General features: G+C 42.4%; 1 protein-coding gene across 1 annotated transcript in view; it reads right to left on the reverse strand.

The window, feature by feature from the left end:
- The window catches only part of Rimkla (ribosomal modification protein rimK like family member A), a 34,162-nt gene extending 13,027 nt beyond the window's left edge, over positions 1-21,135 (reverse strand). The window contains exons 1-3 of the mRNA XM_004871814.3: positions 20,852-21,135; positions 5,923-6,153; positions 1,623-1,709 (exon numbers count right to left, since the gene is read on the reverse strand). Coding sequence (XP_004871871.1) covers positions 1,623-1,709; positions 5,923-6,153; positions 20,852-21,014 — 481 coding nt within the window. The 5' untranslated portion in view covers positions 21,015-21,135. The remainder of the gene's footprint in view (positions 1-1,622; positions 1,710-5,922; positions 6,154-20,851) is intronic.
- Between the last annotated feature and the right edge of the window lie 213 nt (positions 21,136-21,348).

A 21,348-nucleotide genomic window follows, 5' to 3' on the forward strand; every position in this document is an offset into this window, starting at 1 on the left:
AACTTAAAAAATATTATGTGTTACATTTAATTTCTATTTTTCATCAGCCACATCTTTCTACTATGTAAGCTCCTTGAGGGTGAGAATTTTTGTTTTGTTCAAATCTGTATCCTCAGTCTAGACTAAATAATATGTGGCACTCTGTAGGTGGTCAATAAGCATTAGCAGCATGTTATGTTACTTATACTTTATAACTTTTAACAAGTACAGAGATTGAATGTTAGCACAGCAGCATACATACAAGTCGTATTAAGAGCTCTACTTTGCCACCCAGGTTCATTTGCCTTGCTCCTCAACAGCCCCCTCTCTTCCCACAGGTTATCTGCTCCCCCTGTTCTGTATGCTGCTTACTCATCTCCAGTTCCAATTCTATGTGGTAACTTAAGCCTCCTTTTCTTCCAATGAAGCATTTGGGGCAGAGTCGGCCCCTCCTTCCCTTAGGCTAGTCCATTTCCTACTTAGCAGTTAGTGACTGTCATTATACATCTGTTTTTGTTTTTTGTTTTTTGTTTTTTTGTACCAGGGATCGAACTCGGGTCCTTGCACTTGCGCAGCAGGCAGCGAAACCACTGAGGTAAATCCCCGGCCCATTATTATACATCTGTTTAGGCCAATCTATCTCTCTCACTCCAGAGGTGCTAGGCTTAAGTACGCTCTACCATCTGGGTTTCACAGTGAGGGACCCACTCACACACTGCAGGAGGATTGCTTTCTCTGCTGATGTCTCTACAGAGTCCCCACCATGCACCCCGCTGTAGCAGGCCTTACAGAGACAAGTGCTGAAGACCTGGTCCTCACTGCTGAGAAGTTCATAGTTTATAAAGGAAAAAGGCACTTCAAACTGCCATAGAGTGTAGCACTGTGTCAGAAGCCTGTGCAAAGTGCTACAGAAACAAAAAGAGAAGGGGCTGGGGGTTTAGCTCAGTGGTTCTGCCGCCTGCCTCGCAAGTACAAGGTTCTGAGTTTGATCCCCAGTACCAAAAAAAAAGGGGGAAGAGCAATTACTTTTGTCTGGGGGGGCGGGCGGACTAGGAGTGTAAGTAGAAAAAAAGTGACTTGGGGAGCTGGCTTAAAGGATGAGGAGAAGTTCACCAGGTAGACAAAGGAAGATGGCACTCGCAGTCAAGGCAAGAGAGCTGATTTTTAAAGAGAAGACAATATATGGTCTACATGGCAAAAGAGAGAAGTCTGAAAGTGGTTATGGAGGGTTCATATGGCCAAAGAAGGCAGCAGAGAAAGGTTGTGTCTGTCTGCACAGAGCCTTAGGGTTGTGACTGTGAACATGGACTTTGCCAAACAGACAGCACAGGAGCTTGGAAGCATTGTTCAGCAAGGGAGTAACAAGAATAGATCTCATGTTTCAGAGAAATTACTCAAAAAAGGAACAGAGCATGCACTGGCAATGGAGTTAACGAACCAACTACTCAGGGCCAGAGTCTGTTGCAGTAGACAGAAGGGTCTGGCAAAAGAAAGGACAGGTGGGGCTGGGGACCAAGTGGAGGGAACAAGGAGAACCACACTGCAAGCTCCTCAAGTGATGCTCCCGTGGGCTTGGTGTCTTGTGCAGCGGAACTTCAGCCCTGATAGACTCATTACGCAGGAAGACCAGGAGCAGCACTGACCCTGGTTGCCTCGTGTGCTCTTCACCACGACTGGGTAGCCCAGGGGCTCAGCCTCGTCAATCATTTTTGAAAAGTCATCATGTCCACCTGCCAAGAAAAGCCGAGAGTCAATGAACGTAAAGACTGGTAACAGGCAGTGGTCCCCCGGAGGCCTGGTCCCTTCGGAAATCCCAGAAGGCCTCGAATCTCTCTGGTTAAAGCAACTCCAATCCATTCTACCCAACAGACAGGTGTTATACACCTGTAATGTAAAAAGTGGGAGCAGAGAGGCAAGGAAACCAACATCCATCAAGCACCTTCTACATGGTGAAGGGTGCATGTGCTATAGTTCAAGGAATCCTCACAGGATAGGTAGCTTTCCCTTCACAATGGCTGTGATAGGGAGAATTCTGGGCTGGCCCCCAAGATCCCATGCTCTGGTGAATATTCCTTGTAGAATCCCTCTTGGATATGGGAGGAACCAATGAACATAATGGGATATCATTCTACATTAATAATTGACTGACTTTAAGTTGTCAAATGGAAGATGATTCTTGGTGGGCCTGACCTAATCAGGTAAGCCCTTAAAAGAAGGTAAAGCACCAGAGACTCTTCTAATGTTCTTGTGGAAGCAAACTGTTGGGCTACAGAGAGGGCCATGTAGCAGAGAAGCGTGGGCAGCTTGCAGGAACTTAAATTGGCCCACAGTTGATAGCTAATGAAGAAGTGGAGACCTTGGACCTACAACTGCAAGGAACTGAAAGCCAATACTAAGTCATCTTGGGAAGAAAAAAAAAACCCAAACCTCATTGGAGACTACAGCCCCAGCCAACACTTTGATTTCAGCCTGGGGAGACTCTATGCTGTGGCTGGACTTCTGACCCACAGAAACTGAGAGATAATCCATCAGTGTTTGTTAGTGGCTAAGATTTTCATAGTTTATTATGCAGCAATAAAAAACCGATCCCCAAAGGAACCACATCTGGAGATTTGTCTCATCCAAGTTAAGGCATGCCTCTAAAGCCTCAACTAGTTTCACTGAATTATTTAAGCTTTAATTTTAAAAATATGAAATGTTTCTAAAGTCTCAAATAAGCTTCATTCGCTTCCTACTCATACTATATTGATCACTTAGGGTCAATATGATGAACATTAACAACTGTACTATAATGCCCTTAGGAACAGCATTTGTTCTCTGTTTAATGACACCCAACTAGCACTCCTTCTAGTTCTTGGAGCTGGTTCTTGGAGCCTTCCTGGCTGGAAGGCTCCATTATTTCTCACTGCTGTCAGCATAGGCCAGGATGTTCTCTGCCTGCTTCTTCTCCCAAAGGGCTTAGAAAGGAAAAGCAACCTGTGGAATAACTTTTCCTACATAGGGAAAACTGGGCTTCAAACGAGAGTCTAAAAGGCTTTCCCCTCTGTTAAGTGAAGTTTGATGTCTGTTGGGGTTGTGACACATATTGAGGTTGCTTAGAGGTCCTTTTGGTTTACTTCCTAGCTCTCAAAAATGTGCTGGAGAGATGTGTTTTATAGGTACATTAGTTGATATAATAGTTTTCTATTGCAGAAGTAAGACATTACTGTACTAACAACCTGGAAGTTTAAACTTAAGGATATTGTCTTACAGTTCTGCCATTAGTAGTCTGAAATGGGTCTCTCTCGGCTAAAATCAAAGTGCCAGCAGGTTGCATTCCTAAGACAGAATCTGTTTCCTTGCCTTTCCCAGCTTCTAGAAGCCACTCCCATTCCTGGGCTCCTGGACTTCTTCCATCTTCACAGCCAGCAGTGTTGGAGTCCTCATGTCTCATCACTCTGTCCTTCCATAGCATGCCTCCTCCTCTTTTTAAGGATGCTTACTACTTTGAACCTATCTGGGTAATTTAGGATGATCTTCCTATTTAAGGTTATCTGATTAGCAACCTTAACACCATCTGTAACCTTCATTCCCCTTTGCCACATAACCTAGTATACAGGTTCCAGGGCATCTTTAAGTCATGGACATCTTTGTGGATTCATTATCCTGCCTAGCACAGATGGATTCATAGCTTATCAACTTCTGCAAAGCAAAATACTTTGGAATAGTAATAAGATTTGCCTTGTTCAGAAAAATATACATGATTGCTTTTAAAATGTGGGGGTAGTGTAGGTAATCAGGGGCATCTTCATGAAGAGGATGTTTCGTAAGATGGAAACTCCCAACTTCCTAATATCCCACTCATAAATTTAATTTCTTCCTAGACTTTCTTTTGTCCTTCTCTATTGATTCAGTGAGAGTGAGCTACTCTTAATCAAAGGCCATCACTGCCCTTGTGCTTTGGACCACTTTCCCTGTCACCTCCTCACGGCTCTTGCACCATTAAAGTGTCCCCTTCTGCTATCTCTTCAACCTCAGTTCTAACTTCATCAACATTTTGAACATGCTCAGTTCTCTCTCATGTTAAATTAAGACTCTGTTCCTTGGTCCTGCATCATTCCTCTGCTACAACGTTGAACACTCACCAAGTTGCTTGAAGGAGTTACAGAAACTGACCTTTTCCATCTCCTCGCTTCCCCACAGCCCCTTACGCCTGACAATTTGGCTTCTCTCATCACAAGGCTGAAACTGCATTCATTAAACTCCCTGTTGCTAAACCCAACATACATCTCAGAGCTGACATGATTTGTCCTTTAGAAGACACATGACACTTAATTACACCATCCTTTCCAGAACAGTCTTCCCACTGGTTTCTAGGGCCTCTCTTCTTACCTCTCCACTTGCGCCTAATTTACTTATAGGCTCCTCTTCCTTTACCCATTCCCTCAAGGATTCCTTCTTTTTTATTTAATTTTTTATTGTGGTACAACAGTCACAGTAAAACATAAATTGCACCACTTCAATCCCTTTAAGCATATGGTTTTGCCCACTATTCTTTTCATTCTATATATTCTGAGTAACATCATCCATTCCTGTGACTTTGCTTAACATAATACAGGTTTCCAAATCCCCCTCTCTAGTCTGCACTTCTTTCAGATCCATTCACCATTACCTACTGAGCATTTTTACTTGCATATACTGTAGACATCTCGAACAGAACATGCCTCAAACTGAATGCATCCCCACCTCAAAACCACTCACCCCTTAATCACTAATCTGCTTCTCCTCTCCCATTCTTCTAGTCTCAGTGAATGTCTGTGTTCACCTCTGGTTGCTCAAACCAGAAACCAGTCACCCTGATTCCTCTCCATAGTCCCCATACCCAGTCAATCACTATGCTATTATTTCTATACCCTTCATAATTCTTGAATCAGCTCCCTTATCTTCATTCTCATTGTAAGTTTTAGACCATTGCTGCTCACTCAGACTATTTAAAAAGCCTACAACTATCTTGTCTCTACTTTGGCCCCTCCAATTCCTTCTCCATGGTGTGGCCAAAGTGATCTTCTGCAATGTGACTGTGATCAGGCCAATCTCCTGGCTAAAGCCCTCCAGTAATTTCCTGTATCTCCATCACATGCTATATATGGCACCTTCTTGTCTTCCCAACTTCAGGGTTTTTTTTTTTTTGAGACAGGGTCTCACTATGTAGTTCAGACTGGACTTGAACTAACTATGTAGTCCAGGCTGTCCTTGATCTCATGGCGATCCTCCTGCCTCAGCCTCCCAAGTACTGGGATTACAGGTATGTCCCACTACATCCAGTTTGTGTTCCCAATCTTACATCTCAAATCTGTTTCTCTCAACATTCTACAAACTACTCACAACAGCACCAATAGGTCATGTTTTGTCTTACCTTTTCTTTCATCTTTTTGCTAGGTTTTTCTAAATTCTGCTCTCTGGTTAAGTGACTCCCCCATACCCCTTATTTTAGCAGGGTAACTTCACTCACTTGGATGTTATCTCTTTCAGGAAGTGTCCCTCAATGCCTTCTAAATGGCACTGGGAGCTCTCCTATATATTCCTATACCACCTAGGGGTGCTAGCTCTTACCATAACACCGATTACACTTCACTGAGGCTTCCTGTTTCTTGTCTTCTGTCTCTGATGAACTGAGAATGCTGTGGGGTCCACCCCCTTTCTGTTATAGCCCAGTGCTTCCTCTGCTCACTGGCTGGCACAGAGTATGTACAGGTCCATATTTAGTGAATGACTTACATACAGAAAGAAGCATAGCCATTTCAGAGAGAATGGCCATGATACAGAATCAAGATGTTCTATCACCTAAGATGAAGACTCATTGAAAGGCAACAAGAAAGACTAGAAAGTTTCTTTCCAGAGAGAGAAAACACAGACATGCAAGTGGTTGGAAAAATAAGTTCCAATTGCCTTTTAAGGACTTACCATACGAGAAGGTGTCTGGCATGGGGACCCCATGTCCGGCCAGCTCTTGGAATGTCCAGAACTTGTTGATGCAGTTTAAAATGCTCTGTGAGCTGTTGACCAAGCGGCAGCCCAGCTTCTCCAGGTGCCTCAGGACAGTGATGTCGCTGTCCGACTGCACGGAGGGCGTGGACACCCGCACAACCACCACATCTGGGAAGGTGGTGAGGGCCTTCTGGTTCAGCTGGAGTCCTGCAACCCAAGGACCAGAGTAAGCCTGCCATTGTTTAGTCCCAAGGAACAGCCTCCAAGGCACTCCTCAAGCCTGAACCTGGTAGAAACAGAACCTCAAAAGCAGCCACCTGGATACTGCAGTGCATGTTACAAGAAAACACGATTGTCACCCCTGTTCTCCAAGCAAATGGGCAGAGCATGACTATGAGGAAACACAAAGGAGCAGACAGAAAGGGGGGAAAGCAATAGATCCAGATTAACCTAAACTAGAAAAATCCACAGGAGAAAAGTATTCCAACAGCTTCGTTCCACAAAGTACTATTATCACTCAGAAGTAGAGTGGCTTAAGAGGCTGAAGACTGAATAAAGAGGCAACAGTGTAGCCTACTTCCGGAATCTCTACCACTACTTTATGATTTAACCTTAAGAAAGTCTATCTAACTGGAATATTATTTAGCCATGTAGATGATTTTTATGAATATACTGTTTTATATCAAATGTAAAATAAGCAACAAGAGTGGATAACAGGATACAAAACTATAATCTCAACTATGTAAATAGATACAAGTTAGAAAATGCTAAAAAGAAATATATCAGCATTTTAACAGTAGGTAACAGGATTACAGGTAGTTTTGTTATATTTTATATAGTTGCCTGTATTTTTCAGAATTTCTTCAAGTGGATATTGCCTTTATAAAATAAGTCTACTAAAATCAATTTAATTAAATGTATAGCAAATATTGAACTGAATATTCAATATTAAAATTAATGGAAAGATAGAGCAATACATACAGTGAAAAGACCTGAAGCTATGTTACACTAGGTTAACTGGGGTGTTAGCTTGATGTGAAGACTCAGAAGCCCTCACAGCATAGCCTTGAAGTTACTGAAGAACTTCTGTGTAGAAGAATCTCCAAGAGATGGAGCTAGCCATAATAGCATTATTCTGTCTGTGCCTTTTCTGCTGAATCTAGCCTCTTGAACAGTGCCTCATGTATTGTAGGCACTCAATATTTGGGGAACTGAACAGAAACTACAGTGAGATAGTTTTGGGCTCAAAAAATGGATGGGCTCTTCCACTCCTTAGGTGGAATGGGCTGGGGCTCACTGATCACTCAAGGATGGTACAGAAGGAATGTAGAGACCAGAAGAGCCCACGCAACCTTGTTGGTGCTTCTCAGCCCTGAAATCGTATTCTTTGTCTTTTTATTTATTTATTTATTTTGGTACTGGGGATTGAACTCAGGACCCTGCACTTGTGAGGCAGGTGGCGCAACCACTGAGCTAAATCCCCTGGCTCTTGTCTGACTTTAAACAGTCACCTGGTCATTGATGGCACCCTAGCATCTGGGGGTGGAGTGGTGGAGGGACAGAGATGAGTCATGGAAATGGTGGGACAGTAAGAAGTGAGTTCAAGGAATTCATGGGCCTGTCTCAATGAACCTTAAAGGAGGTTCCAAAATGCTCTACAGAAAACCTTTAAAATACAACTTACAGATCCACCTTACAGGCTTTAATTTAAAGCACCTTCTATTTCATAAATGATACACTGTGCAACCATGTAGTTCCAAGGAAACAAAGGTGCTGATGAAGTTATAATTTCTCCATCTGGAATGAATAATATCAGTAACAATGCTCTAAAATTGAGAAAGGAGAAAAATAAACTCTAAGTACAAAAACAAAAAGCACCTACAAAATGACTATGTGGATCTAACTTTCACACTTCCTCCATTCTCAGGGTTTCAATGATTAAAGAAGGTGGGAGGAGGGTGCATAGGTGCAATTATTACAGTAAATTGTTTTCAGCACTCCTGCTGAGAAAGTGAACCCAAGGAAGAACATTATTCTCAGAGATAACATGTAAACAGCATCTAGGTTATCTTCACTTTGCCATCAGAAAACAGGATCATTTATATATGCTGTTACCATTCTTTGAAAAATTTCTTATCCACCTTTGGCCCTTGGGGAAAATAAAATGTTGGGGGTGGGGAATAAACGCTGTGTAGTATCCTCAGAGTTAGTAGAAGAAAGAAATAAAAGTACCTAGATTGATGAAAATGGTGAGTAAATACAGAACACCAGGACAGCATTGCACAGTGAGATAATATAGGCAAAAATGCTTTGAAAACCATAAAATGCTATACACACGCAAGGCACTGGCATTATTATTACACAGACATTCTACTAAGCAAGGTAGGACAATTTATGGAGATCTTCACTACCTAATGAGAAAAACAGCTTTGCAACAGAAAAGTGACCTAGAGAAGCGAGAAGCAGCAAAAACACCTGGCTTTCAAATCCCAACACAAGACCACAGACAAACAGACTTCTAAAGGGGAAGGAAAGGATTCAATCCATTTCTGGAAATACCAACCACAAGTGCACAGAGACAGCTCAGCCTCAACAAGCAGATTCACATACACCTAGGAAGTCTTACCAGGACTTCATCTCTCTTCTCCAAAGGTAAATCTTTGGGCCTGGCTCATTCCAACTGAAGCCCTTAATAAATGAAGAATGGAATGGGTTAAAGCAGAGCCAAAAAGGCTCAACCAAGCAGTTAGACTGGTTTGGGGTCTGTCTGTGATGCTATCCAGCTCTGTGCAGAGGACATGATGGGTTTATGTGCATCTGCAAAACTAATTATAGCCAGCCTACATATCCATGTGTTCAACATCTGTGGATCCAACAAACTGCAGACAGGAAGTACTCAAAAAATAAATGTGCATCTATACTGAACATGCACCGATTTTTTTTTACCTTTAGCCCATAAATACAGTATAACAACTGTTTATGGAGCTAAGGGTATAGTTCAGAGGTAGGACATTTGCCAAGTATGGGCAAAAGCCTGGGTTCAATCCCCAGCACTGAAAAAAAATGACAACAAATACATAGCATTTACATTGTATTAGGTATAAGTAATTTGGAGATAATTTAAAGTATACAAGTGGATGTGCATAGGTTATATGAAAATACTACATCATTTTATACAACGGATTGAGCACCCTTGGATTTTGGTATGGACCCTCTGCAGAACATCCTGGAACATTAAGGGCTGACTGTCCATCTACACAGTTTTGACATTTTTGCTCTGAGCAACTTCACTTGCCTCTGCTCATTCCCCTTGCCTTTGCCATCACAGTTCTGGAATGTAACTTCCGGCAGATAAGAGGTTGTCCCTCATTGTGGCTTCAGTGGGAGCTGCAGCTACAACACACACGATGAAGAGATCAAGAACAATTTGGATGGAAGACTGGCCAATGGTAAACCTGTCTATGAATTCGGAGCCATTTAAGTCACTTAAGCAATTTTGCTCCCCCCACCCACATTAACATCTCCTCTCAGGAAGGCATCTAATAAGCTTAATGCATGACAGAGCTTACTTCACGTGTCACCTTCCCCAGTGTTATGGCTCAGATCTGGTGCTATGCTCACTGGTGGACTGGTCTATTGATGAGTTCACAGCTGACTTGCTGTTGGAAGATGGGACCTGGTCAGAAGAGTCAGGTCACTGGGGGCATCACCTGGGAGGCTGCATCTCCCTCCCCAGTTCCTCCCTTCTCTCTCTGCTTCCTGGCTGCTGTGATGTGAGCAGCGTTCCTCCACCATCCCATTTCTGTGTTGGAGCTAACAGATCACGGGCTGTCACCATGAGCCAAAAATACACCTTCCTTCCTTTAAGTTGTGCATGCAGGGTATTTTGTCCCAGTGATGAAGAGGCTAACTAAGAGGCCCAGGATCTTTCACATTCCCACTGTGACCCACAGGCTTCATACCAAGGGAATGAAGAGCCGTAGAGGACATGAGGAGGGTGAGGCCCCCTGTGGCTGCAGTGAGAGGAAGGAAAGCCCTTAACAATGAGTGAATGGTTCTCGCCTTCAGGTAACAAGGGACTGCATGGGATTGGGCATCACTTTTCCTTAGAGAGGTGAGAAAAAGCTGAGCTGCTTCTGGGATTTTTGGGGCCCCCCAGACTCCTGAACTGGGATCAGGATTTACTGTGTTTAGCCCCAAACCATTTTTTAAAAAATCTAAAATGATCACTCTGTCCCAGATAAGTCAATAAGATACTAGCAGAAGAAAAGATCATCAGACTGAAAACTAATTAGTACAATGACCAACAACTAACACAGTCTAAACTATTTAAAACCAAAACAATATTTTCATCTTACTTTGGGGTGGAGGAACTGGGGATTGAAGCTAGAGCATTCACATTGAGCTATATACGTAGTACTTTTTTTTTTGAGACAGGATCTTGCTGAGTTGTCCAGGCTGGGCTCAAACTTGTGATCTTCCTGCCTTAGCTTCCTAGAATGCTGGGGTGACAGATGTGTGTCACCATGCCTGGGTTCCATCTTGCTTCTAAGAATAATCTACTTTCATAGGTGATTGTGTTCTGATTCTTTTGAACTTTCTGTATTTGGAAATATTTTAATATATTAAAAACAATATAGCAAAGCCAGGTGTGGTGGCACATTCCTGTAATCCTAGCACTTGGGAGGCTGAGGCAGGAGAATTGCCATGAGTTGGAGGCCAGCTGGGCTACATAGTGAGTTCAAGGCTGGCTTGACCTTAACAGCAAGACCCTGTATCAAAACAAATAAGCAAACATACCAAAAAAACCCAAAACAATATAGCATACTACAGTAACTTTTCCCAAAGAATTAAATGTTTTAAAAAATCTATATATCGGGATAAAATAAATTCTACAAAACTAGACTTTTGCTTTTGTATGTGCAATAGAAAAGAAATGCACTTTGTAATAAAGAAAAATAGCTTTAGTGTGAATTACACAAATCATTATTTGAAAGTAGGGTTCTAAAACAAAAAAAAAACATTCTCAATCATTCATAGCAATAGAGGAAAGCCGAAGCAGGGATAATAAAAGAAGCTATTTGGCTAGCATTTTTATTGAGCATCTTTAGGTATTTTGCTAAAAATTTCACATATATTATCTCATTTAAAGGCACTGTATAATCCGGATCACTGGAAGTGATTTGATTATAAATGGTATTTACATAAAACTTGTATAATGGGTCACCATGCTGCCAATCTGAGCAAACACATTTGCATTGTGTGTGTACATATACAAGAATCATTGTGCATTTGTGTGTACATATACAAGAATCCTTGGTATCACTAAACTGGCTTCCTGTATGCTAGGAAAAAATGCCTTCATGTGTAAAACAAGCCCTTCATATTTTTTCTTTTGAGACAGGGTCTCTCCAAATTTCCCAAGCATCAGCAATAAGGAAGTAGCTGGGCACTGCAGCAAGAGAGCAAAGACTAAGGACCATTTAAGCAGGATCATTCATGGCTGGAAATGAAGCTCTGAAAGGGATCAAAAAGCAATAATAAAAATAAAGTGGATGGTCCAGGTAGCGTTTTGGAGTATCTTGCTGTGCTACAAGGAAGTTGAGTGATCCAAACACAACTGGGCTAATCTCACTCTTCAGCTTTTCCCCCATTTCTTTCTGCGCTCTCCCCAGCACTGCTCACAAGAAGTTTTGTTTTATTTGTCCCCACCCCCACCCCCACCCCCAATACTGGGGATTCAACTCAGGGGCTCTGCACTGAGCTACATCCCCAGCCCTTTATATTTTTTATTTTGAGACAGAGTCTCTCCACATTTCTTGGGCAGCACTCAAACCTGAAATTCATAAGGAAGTTATTTTGATATTTGGGTAGAGGCTATTGCCCTGCTCTTTTTACTCTAAAGTTCTTCGGGAAGATGCCCAAAGAAATCTCACTTCCACCTCACTACAATCCAACTATTTATGCAGCCACTTTCTCTTTCTACCAACTGCTACTGTGAAGTCATTTCATTCAATTCAACCTTGTTGAGCTGTTGGTGTAGGTCAGATACACTATTAAGTAGGAATACAGGGATGAACTTGGCATCTCTGGCAACAGCCCCCCCACACTCCCAGGAGCTTATAGTCTCCTCATGGAGGTAGACAGACATGATTTAAATCATTCACTCACTCAACACATTTATTGTTTTATGTAATAACTCAGCAGATATTTAGTTAACAACTACTTTGGGTCATTCCCAGTGCTAGTCTGGGTTTCCCCAAAAGTACACCCTCAGACCACCATATAAGTGCAAGTAGCCTATTTAGATGACAATCTCAGGAAACACTGGAATGTGGCAAATGAAGGACATGTTATGAAATGATTTACCACCTTCTGGGGCTGACTCCTATGGAGGAAGAGTACATATATGTCCCTCATAGACCTCACCTGGGGTGCCAGGCAGTTGGCAATTTAGTAATTTCATAACCAAGCTCAGCATTTGACTGAAATCCACGTGGGGGTGTGGCTTTAATTTGCTGGCTCTTCTGATGTGCCATGCATGTATGGGTACAGTGGGCTCCTGTGACCAGAGAAAGCCACCACACAGTCATGCAGGTGCTGGTGGTCATAAGTGGCCCCAGGGGAATCCAGTGATAAGGGCCAAAGGGACTCAGGAGGGTCATGACCGACAAGGAACAAGCACCATTTTAAGAAAATGGGGCTGGAAAAATGTGCAGGGAACAGTGTCCCTGGATTTAAGAAGAAAGACAACGCTCCCAGATACACTGCAGAGTGTACAACTGTTGTAACTGCAATTTCCAACCACCATTTCCTATCTTTCCAGCTTACTTCTCTAGCATCCCAACTCCAATCTTCCTTTGACCCACTGGGAACTACCAGGCATGGATTCCCCCATCTTTTCATAGTGCCCCATTCCCTTCATTCCCTTACTTCCCTTCTTATCTTAAACTCCACTGTCCAGCACCATAATCACTCTCCTTCACTTGCCCTCAAATCCTTGAACCCACTGCTTGCTTGACTAAGGCACTATTCTGGTCAGAACAATCCAATGCTCCATTTCCTTCCTGTGCACCCCTTTGCAATGGGATACACCTAGAGAAAACTGCACAAGCCTCCTTGTCTCAAGGACACCCTTAATGGTTCTTGGCAATCATTATATTTTCCTGACCTCAACTCATTCAACCTCAACTGTACTTCATACTTTCTCTTCTCACCTCAAACCTTCACTGCTTTCTCTTCTCATGCTCACTCTTCCAATTTAATGCAAAAAAAAATCAAGCAAGTAGAGAAGAATTTCTCTGTAAGTTCCCATTATGATGTCTATCCACCTACTGTACTTGAGACTTGCAGGTTACCTTCTCTCTGCTCATACTGTTTAACTGTCACAATACCTGTCCTTACTCCTAGCTTACACTAACCCATTAACATAGGCAGTAGATCTCAGCTCCTCTTAACCCTTTAAGATACAGCTCTGGCCATTTATCTCTCTGTGGTATCATCAAGTTAGGCCTCTCTACTGGGTCATCGACTTCAGCATGCAAAGATGTTGTTATTTCTCCCTTCTTTAAGAAAAACCTCTCACCCCATCTTCCCTTTGAACTTTCATCTTTTTTGCCTTTCCTCTATAATAAAGTTTCTACGGCTGTGTCTATTCACTATGTTATCACTTCACTAAAATTGTCCTTAGTACAGTCACTAATGCTAAATCCACACTGTTAATCAGTTCTCATTGCTCAGGTTTACTGATCTGTCAGCAACACCTGACATTATCTGAGTACGTCTTCCTTCCTGAACTACTTTTTCCACTTGGCTTCCAGGACATCACACTCTCCTTTCTCTCACCTCTCTTCACTGTTTACACCTCTTCCACTGACCACTCAACCCCAGAATACCCCAGAGCTCCATCTTTGGACTCTTCTTTTTTTTTATTCACAGATACACCCCTCATTTAAAGGTGTACAAAGAGACTCCTACTTTGCTATCTCCAAGCCAAACCTTTCCCCTAAGCCCCAATTTCTACCAAAACTGTCTGCTTCACATTTCTACTTGGACGTATACTGGGCACCTCAGACAGTTCTGACACTCACATCTGCCCAAATCTACTCCTTTCTCATCCTTTCCATGAGTAAATGGCACATTTTATTCTTCCAGCTACCTAGCCCAAAACTCCTTGACTGGTCTTCCCTGAACATCCAATATCTTATCCGGGAGACAAATCCTGATAACATTGTTTTAAAAAATGTCCAAACTCCAGTCACTCTTCACTTCCCCCAAATCATTTCAGTGTAGTAATCATCTCACCTGAATTATCACAGTAACCTCTTCAGTGACCTCCTTGTTCTGCCCTTATTCCCACTGATCTATTCTTCACATAGCTGCCAATACAACCCCATACCATAATGAAGATCCTATCACTTCTCCGCTGAAAACCCTTCAGTGGAACCCCTGCTCAACCAGAGTAAACATTAAAGTCTTTTGATGACCCTCAAGGCCCTATACATTTGTTCACATCCCGCCTACCTCTCTGGCATCCTAATAGCCACCCCTTCATTCATTCTGCTGTGCCCCACTGACCTCCTTGCTATTCCCTTACACCCAACCCACTCTACTCTCTGATGTCTAAGTGGCTTGCTTGCACACCTCCCCCAGATCTCTACAGAATACCACCGCTACTGAAGACCACCCCACCCCAGCCAAGCTAATACTATATATATATATAATACATATATATAATATATATATATACACACTATACATTTTACTCACCTTATTTATATTCTATCTTACTCATCTAGAGTGTTATCTCTGAGAGATCTCTGGCTCTTTTATTCTGGCACTAGAATATAAGCCACACAGTAGGCAGTCAACAGATACTTTTTGACAGAATGAATGAATGAATGAAACTGTCGTAATAAGGGTGAGACCACACGCATTCTCATTCTCCATTGTGTATCTCTAGTGCTTGTCTCAGTGCCCTGAATAGAACAGATGCTCAATAAGTATTTATTAAATGAAAGAAATGGATTGAATGAATAAATTTTTGTGAAGATTAGACACAAATTAAAGCATTTAATAATAGAGTTAAAGGAATAAAGAATCATCATTGCTGTTCATTCCTCAAGATGAATATAAATTTATCCTTTTTGCATAGTGACGTTTTAAGTTACTTTTTTTTTTTTTTGGTACTGGGGATCGAACTTGGGTCCTTGTGCTCGCGAGGCAGGCGGTGGTAAGTTACTTTTTAATAGAGAAAGGTCAAACAGAAGTAGACCAATAATTTCAGACCATGTTGTAGGTTTCTGTGAAAATAATATAAACCCTGAATGAGATGAGTTTTCACAGAGCAGTGGGCGAGGTGCCCAGGGAAGTGGCTGCAGTGGCTCAAAGTACCAAGAATGCACCTGTATGTCAGTAAACTCCATTTAGGAAGGGGAGTGAGAAGGGCCCATGGCTACGTGAGGGTGACAGAGACACCTCCAAGTGATGGTTGTACCCTTTTCCAGCAGGCAAAGTGAACAAACTTGGTGGAAGTGTTATGGTAGTAGCAATAGGTGGTTTGGGATTCTGTGAGTTCAGCTTTGATGTCTACGAAGGATTCAAATCCACTGGTTCTAGAACTCTACCCAACACGGTTCATGAGGTAGCCCTAAAAACTATTGATAAACACATAAACTAAATATTCAACCCTCTTCAGTCCTTGAGGTCAGCCTACAGATATAAATGGGGACCTGTGAGTTAAACTGTATCCCTGCAGCACTCACAAAATATTATACAATAGATACTTCTGTTCATTTTCCAGCTTCTGTCCCCAATGATGTTGCACATTAGTGTCACCAGGATTACCCAGGGTTAGGCATAGGGCATTAGCAGAAACTGAGGCTAAAGGCCTGGCTCAGTGATGGCAAGCCTTTTAGAGCTTTCAATGATAACAAACACCCTGCTGTGGCACATGTGCTATAGGTTCACCACCACTGGCTAGCTCTGTGCACAACAGTTATTATGTGTTACAGTTTGGATCTGCAATGCCTCCCAAGGTTCACGTGCTGAAGGCTTGGTCCCCAGCTTGTGGTACTACTGAGAGGTGGTCAGAACTTTAGGAGACAGGGTCTAGTTGGAAGAGGTCAACGGGAACATGCTTTTGGAGGACTTCTCTCACCCTCTTTCTCTGCTTCCTGCTCACCATGAGGTCAACATCTTTCCTCCACCAAATAAAATCTTTCTTCCTTTATGTTGATTTTTTCGGGTATTTTGTCACAACAATGGAAAGCTGATTAACACAGCATGGTACCCTTTCTTGCTAGCGTCTTCTTGCACCAAGATGGAGTCTATGCTCTGTCTCCAAGGCTTTCCATTGTCTTCTGGCAGGCAGATGTAAGGTATCTTTTCATACCGATTCCTCTCTCCAACTCTCTTCAATCTGGAGACTTCCAGGAAGAAGGCAGAGTGGTGAGCAACTCTCTTAAATGTTACTTAATTGCTACAAGGAACCAAGCACAAGGATCCTAGAACATTGATTTAAAGAGTCTGACCTAGAAATTTCCATATGGGGCCGGGGATGTAGTTCAGGGGTAGAGTGCTTGTCTAGCATATCTGAGGCTCTAGGTTTGATCCTCAGCACTAAAATAATAATAATAACATAATAATAATGATAGAAATTTGCCATATGGTCACCAAGGTTTTTGCTCTGGAAGTAAGAGAAAGAATGCTGAATCATTCTGCTCCTCAGAGACCAACTACAACACAGTCTCATTGTCCAGCTCATACTCATTTCATTTGTTTTGCTATCTGTCCCTGAGTTTGTGACTACTTTCTGGAACCAGTTAATGATTCAGACCTGGAGTAGTCAAAGAATTTAATTCTCTCTACTAAATCTGTCCTCATTTAATGGCTCATCACAAAAATATTCACATATTCAATCAAGATCTCCCAAACACAGAGGCTAAATACAATAAAAGACTTCAAATTAGCCTTTAGGGCACTTTACTCAGTCATTCAACAAACAATAAATGAAGGTCTATGTAGCAGTTATGGAGCATACATTTGAGGAATCCCTAGTTATTCGAGGACAGAAGGTATATACGCCTTGTAAATTGATAAATTACCAAAAAATGACAAGTGCTATTTTCAAAGGTATAGACAATGTTATTTGTCAGCAGTTGGAAGAGAGTGACTAATTAGGGACAGAGAGTTCAAGAAAGACTTTATAGAGATGAGTGACTTGTGCTAGATTTGAAGGATGAATAAAAATTCACCATGTGGGAGAGAATGGGCATCACAACTAGAGGGATTTTAGTGCAAGGCCAGGAGTCAAAGAGTAACATGGTGAAGTCAGTATAGGCTGATGCATGAGATAGAATAGAAGGGATGAGACATTAAGTGCTTAGACCAGAGTCACTGAGTGCTGGGTCTAACTCTAGTGCTATGTACTCAGTGACCCCCACTGGTGTTTATAAGAGTTAATATGTAGGGCCGGGGATTTAGCTCAGTGGTTCCGCTGCCTCCCTTGAAAGCAGAGGGACCGAGTTGGATCCCCAGTAACAAAAAAAAAGAAAAAACCAAAAAGTTAATATGTAAAAAGAACCTAGACCTATGACTGACACAGAGTACCATATAGATTTTGCTATGACCATTATTATGTGTGTTTTGATTAATTTGCCACATTATCTCTAGGGTTGAGCATAATTAATACATATTTGTTGAAGAATGATGAAGAATTTGCAATTTCTAAAAAGGAAATAGAGATGGATATGACTTCCATAACGCTACACACAGTAGAAAGTAAAGAGAGGATGTTTTCTACAGAATTGCTTCAGTTCCCTGAGAGTCATTCCTTCTTCCTAATTTATGCCAGGGAGAGTAGGTTACTGCATTAAAAATAATCATGAAACCTTGTATGTGGATAGCATTTTCAGTTTAAATATAGTCTCGTTTAAAATACTTGTAATTTTTATATTTTAAAGTTTTAATCTCTTGACTGAAGAATTCTATTTCCAGATATCCAGGTACAACCTGAAATTCAAATCCTTGGATAAATCAACAGTTGGCTGAGGTTACTGCCCACCTGTCCCTTCCCCAAACCAACTTCTTTATTATACCCCTATATTAATCTAAAGAAGCAAGTGAAAGGAGCAAAGCCACAAAGGCTTTGTAGCAGTGGTACCTTGATTTCCTAAACTATAAAATTCCTTTGCAAAGTTAGTGTCTTAATTCAATTTAATTCAATTCAGTTCAATTCCGCATCTACTGAGAAAGACACTACAGACTGCAGATATCTAAAGCATACTCATTTCCTATTAGTGGACTGGGAATTCCAGATCAATGTTTGGGGTGCTTTGCTTTGCAGTGCTGAGGATTGACCCCAGGGCTATATACCCCCAGCACAAGATCAGATTTTTAAACTACTGGGATGTTTTGATTGTCACTTTATTGTCTTGAGACACACCTAGAATAAAGCACATTTCTGAGTGTGACTGGGTGGATCATGGGGGTGTGATTTTGAGGACTCATTCTCTGGTTCCTCCTCTGTTCTCTGCTCCCTTGCTGCCCTAAGCTAAGCAGCTTTGCTCTGTCATGCCCTTCCACCATGATGTTTTTACCTTGGAACCAGCCAACCATGGATGGAAACCTCTGAATTATGAGTCAAAAATAAGTATTTCTTCCTTTAAGGAAACGTGTATGTTGGCTATTTTGTCCAGGCAATGGAAAGTTGACAGCATAACTATTAACCAGTTGGATGTTGGATGACGCTGAGGAAATTACTTCATCCCTTTGAGCCTGAAATCTTTATAAAATAAATGAATTAGAGTGGATCATCTCAAAGTCTTTCTCAGGGCTCATGTTCTATAATTCTCAAGTGGGAAACAGCATCAATTTCACTATAAATATACATTTCTATATTAGAAAACCTATGAATTTTTTCAGGGGAATCATGGCTTGGCACATTGTCTAGGGTATTCTATAGTGATTATAGAAAAAACTGGGAAATGGAGATCATCTCTTCATTCATTCAAAAAATATTTATTGCATGGGAAATGATAACCTCAAAGGTTTGTCTTATGTGCTGTGATTTGTGCACTGCTACCTCAGAATTAATAAACACTGAAGACCGCATCAAAAATGCTTATCTTTAATTTCTCCATTGACCAAGCAAATAACTGTGTAGACTTTCTTGTTAAAAAGAAGGAATTCCTGCTTTGTGGATAGGTCGAAATACTTTCACACTTTAATTTCATTAAATTTTTGTTTTAAATTTCATTAAATTTTAAGACACTTAGAAGGGTTTAAATGTTTTCTGAAACACTAGAATTTAATTTTCACTTTTTCTAAGATTGATTCTTCAAGAAGTCTTAAATATAGAGAGCATCTTCCTACTTTTATGGAATTTGTGATGAGTCTGCAAAATAAATATGATGTGAAATTCTGGTAACTATACCTCAAAAAAAGGCATCTTTACAAGTTGTAAAATAAAAATAAGCAAACTCATCCTTGGGGGTGCAAAGATGTAACCTATTAGCAAACTAGAAGATTATCCCAATTTAAATATAGTACCAAAATACAGAATTTTCAAGCTGGAGGAACCTCAACCCTTAGTTCCATGAATGAGAAACTTGAAATTCAAGGACCAAGTGACTTGCCCAAAACAAACCCAAGATACTTGTTAACAGCAGAACTGTAATAAGTATCCAGGTTTGCAGATTGCTTGTTCAGGAATCTAGTTCTGCATTCGAATCATGAGAGTTTTAGCAAATCAAGGATAGACGGAAGGTACATACACCTTACATTTGAAAGACACTGCTTTAGCTGGAACGTAAGGCACCGGATGTTTGCTGAACATTTCTCCAACAAGATACACAATCTAACATTACACATGGCTTAGATAAACATACGGATAAAAGGTCTACAACATACATATTCCACTTAGATAATATTCACTCACAATCTTTCGTGTAAGTACTCTGTTCAGAATTTGGAATCCCTTTCCTTGTCAAAGAAAAGTACTGTATGTGCCTATTTAAACAGATGTGGCTGAGATAATGTGGACAATATTCCAACAAGCACCCTGAACTGGGACCAACTGGGACTCTCCTGGAGTCCTGGACCCTCTGAAGCCTGTAGCAGAGCACTGGAGACAACTAGCAAACCATTGAGTGGGAGGTTCCTAAGTTCCTCAGATTCCTAAATCAGAGAAGGATAGCATTAAGGATAATTCAGAATATCTGAAAACATACTTAACCTTTTGAGGTCAGGGTCACAGATGATAACCATGTCTTACACCCGAAAACCTCTTGGATATAGCAGTGGAGTGATCAGTAAGGTCAGAACAATGTGTACCTGAAACCTTGGCTTTTCTGGAATCAGAATTCAACACTTTTAAGGAGGATGAGTTAAAGAAAACTTATCAAAGGTCTCTCGCACTTTGCAGTCTCATCTTTTTCATATTTCTCCCATATGTAGGGTCTGAGTTTGGGAATAATATTCATTGTAGAGCACCACTGACACATACACAGTGCTGGAAAAGTTTTCAAAACAGCCATTCTAAAAGCAATTTTGTACATTTAACGTGTTTCTTAAATTTCAGGGTCTAAAATGAGGTATCCACGCAAGTAGTATGTGCAAATTTGGTGTTTGCAGCTTCATTTTCTTTGGACCCCTGGGAGGCGTCAGGTGAACTGGGTTTCTCACAACATAAAGTCCCCTAAGTAAATAAATAAATCACATCCTGAAATCTAGCCTCAGGGTAGACGGTGGTGATTAAAACAGGCCATCAAGGTGAGGGGCTTTCTCCAACCCCAGGTGAAGGGCGGCTTGCCAGTTGGCTCGCGGGGCCGAAGGAGACTCGGTTGGGGGAGGCCCTGGGGCACCCCGGCGCGCTCCCCGCCCTCCCGGGGCCCGCCTCGCTCACCGAGGTGGCCGCCGATGACTGTGACGGCAAGCTGGTCCATGAACACCGCCAGGAAGCGCACGTCCTGCTCGGAGCAGCGCTGCCGGAGGGCGCGCAGAATCTGCACCTGCGGGTAATCCTCGCTGAGGCGCCGGTCCGTTAGGAACCAGATCTGGGAGCACATGGCGGCCACGGCGGCAGCCCCCCCGCGCGGTGCGGACCCTCGGCGCCCCGGGCCGCTCTCTCCGCAGGACCGGCGTCCGGGGCGCGCGCGCCGCGCCTCCGCTCCCGCCAGTGCGCCAAGCGCCTCTGCAGCCCTGACCCAGCGCTCTGCCCGGCCGCTCCGCGCCGCCGCTGGCCGCCCAGCCAATCAGCAGCGGCGGTGGGCCTGGGCCGGCCGCTCGGCAGGCTGCAGAGGTGCCCGGAGGGCGGCGGGCAGCGCCCGGGAGGGCGGGGTCGGGCCTGCGGCGAGGCCGGGCGGAGCCCTGGGCCAGGTTGAGCCGGGGAGCCGCATCCCT

This window comes from Heterocephalus glaber, unplaced genomic scaffold, assembly GCF_053883595.1.
Source record: "Heterocephalus glaber isolate CG9 unplaced genomic scaffold, H.glaber_assembly_v1.0 deba00001452, whole genome shotgun sequence".
Lineage (NCBI taxonomy): Eukaryota > Metazoa > Chordata > Mammalia > Rodentia > Bathyergidae > Heterocephalus > Heterocephalus glaber.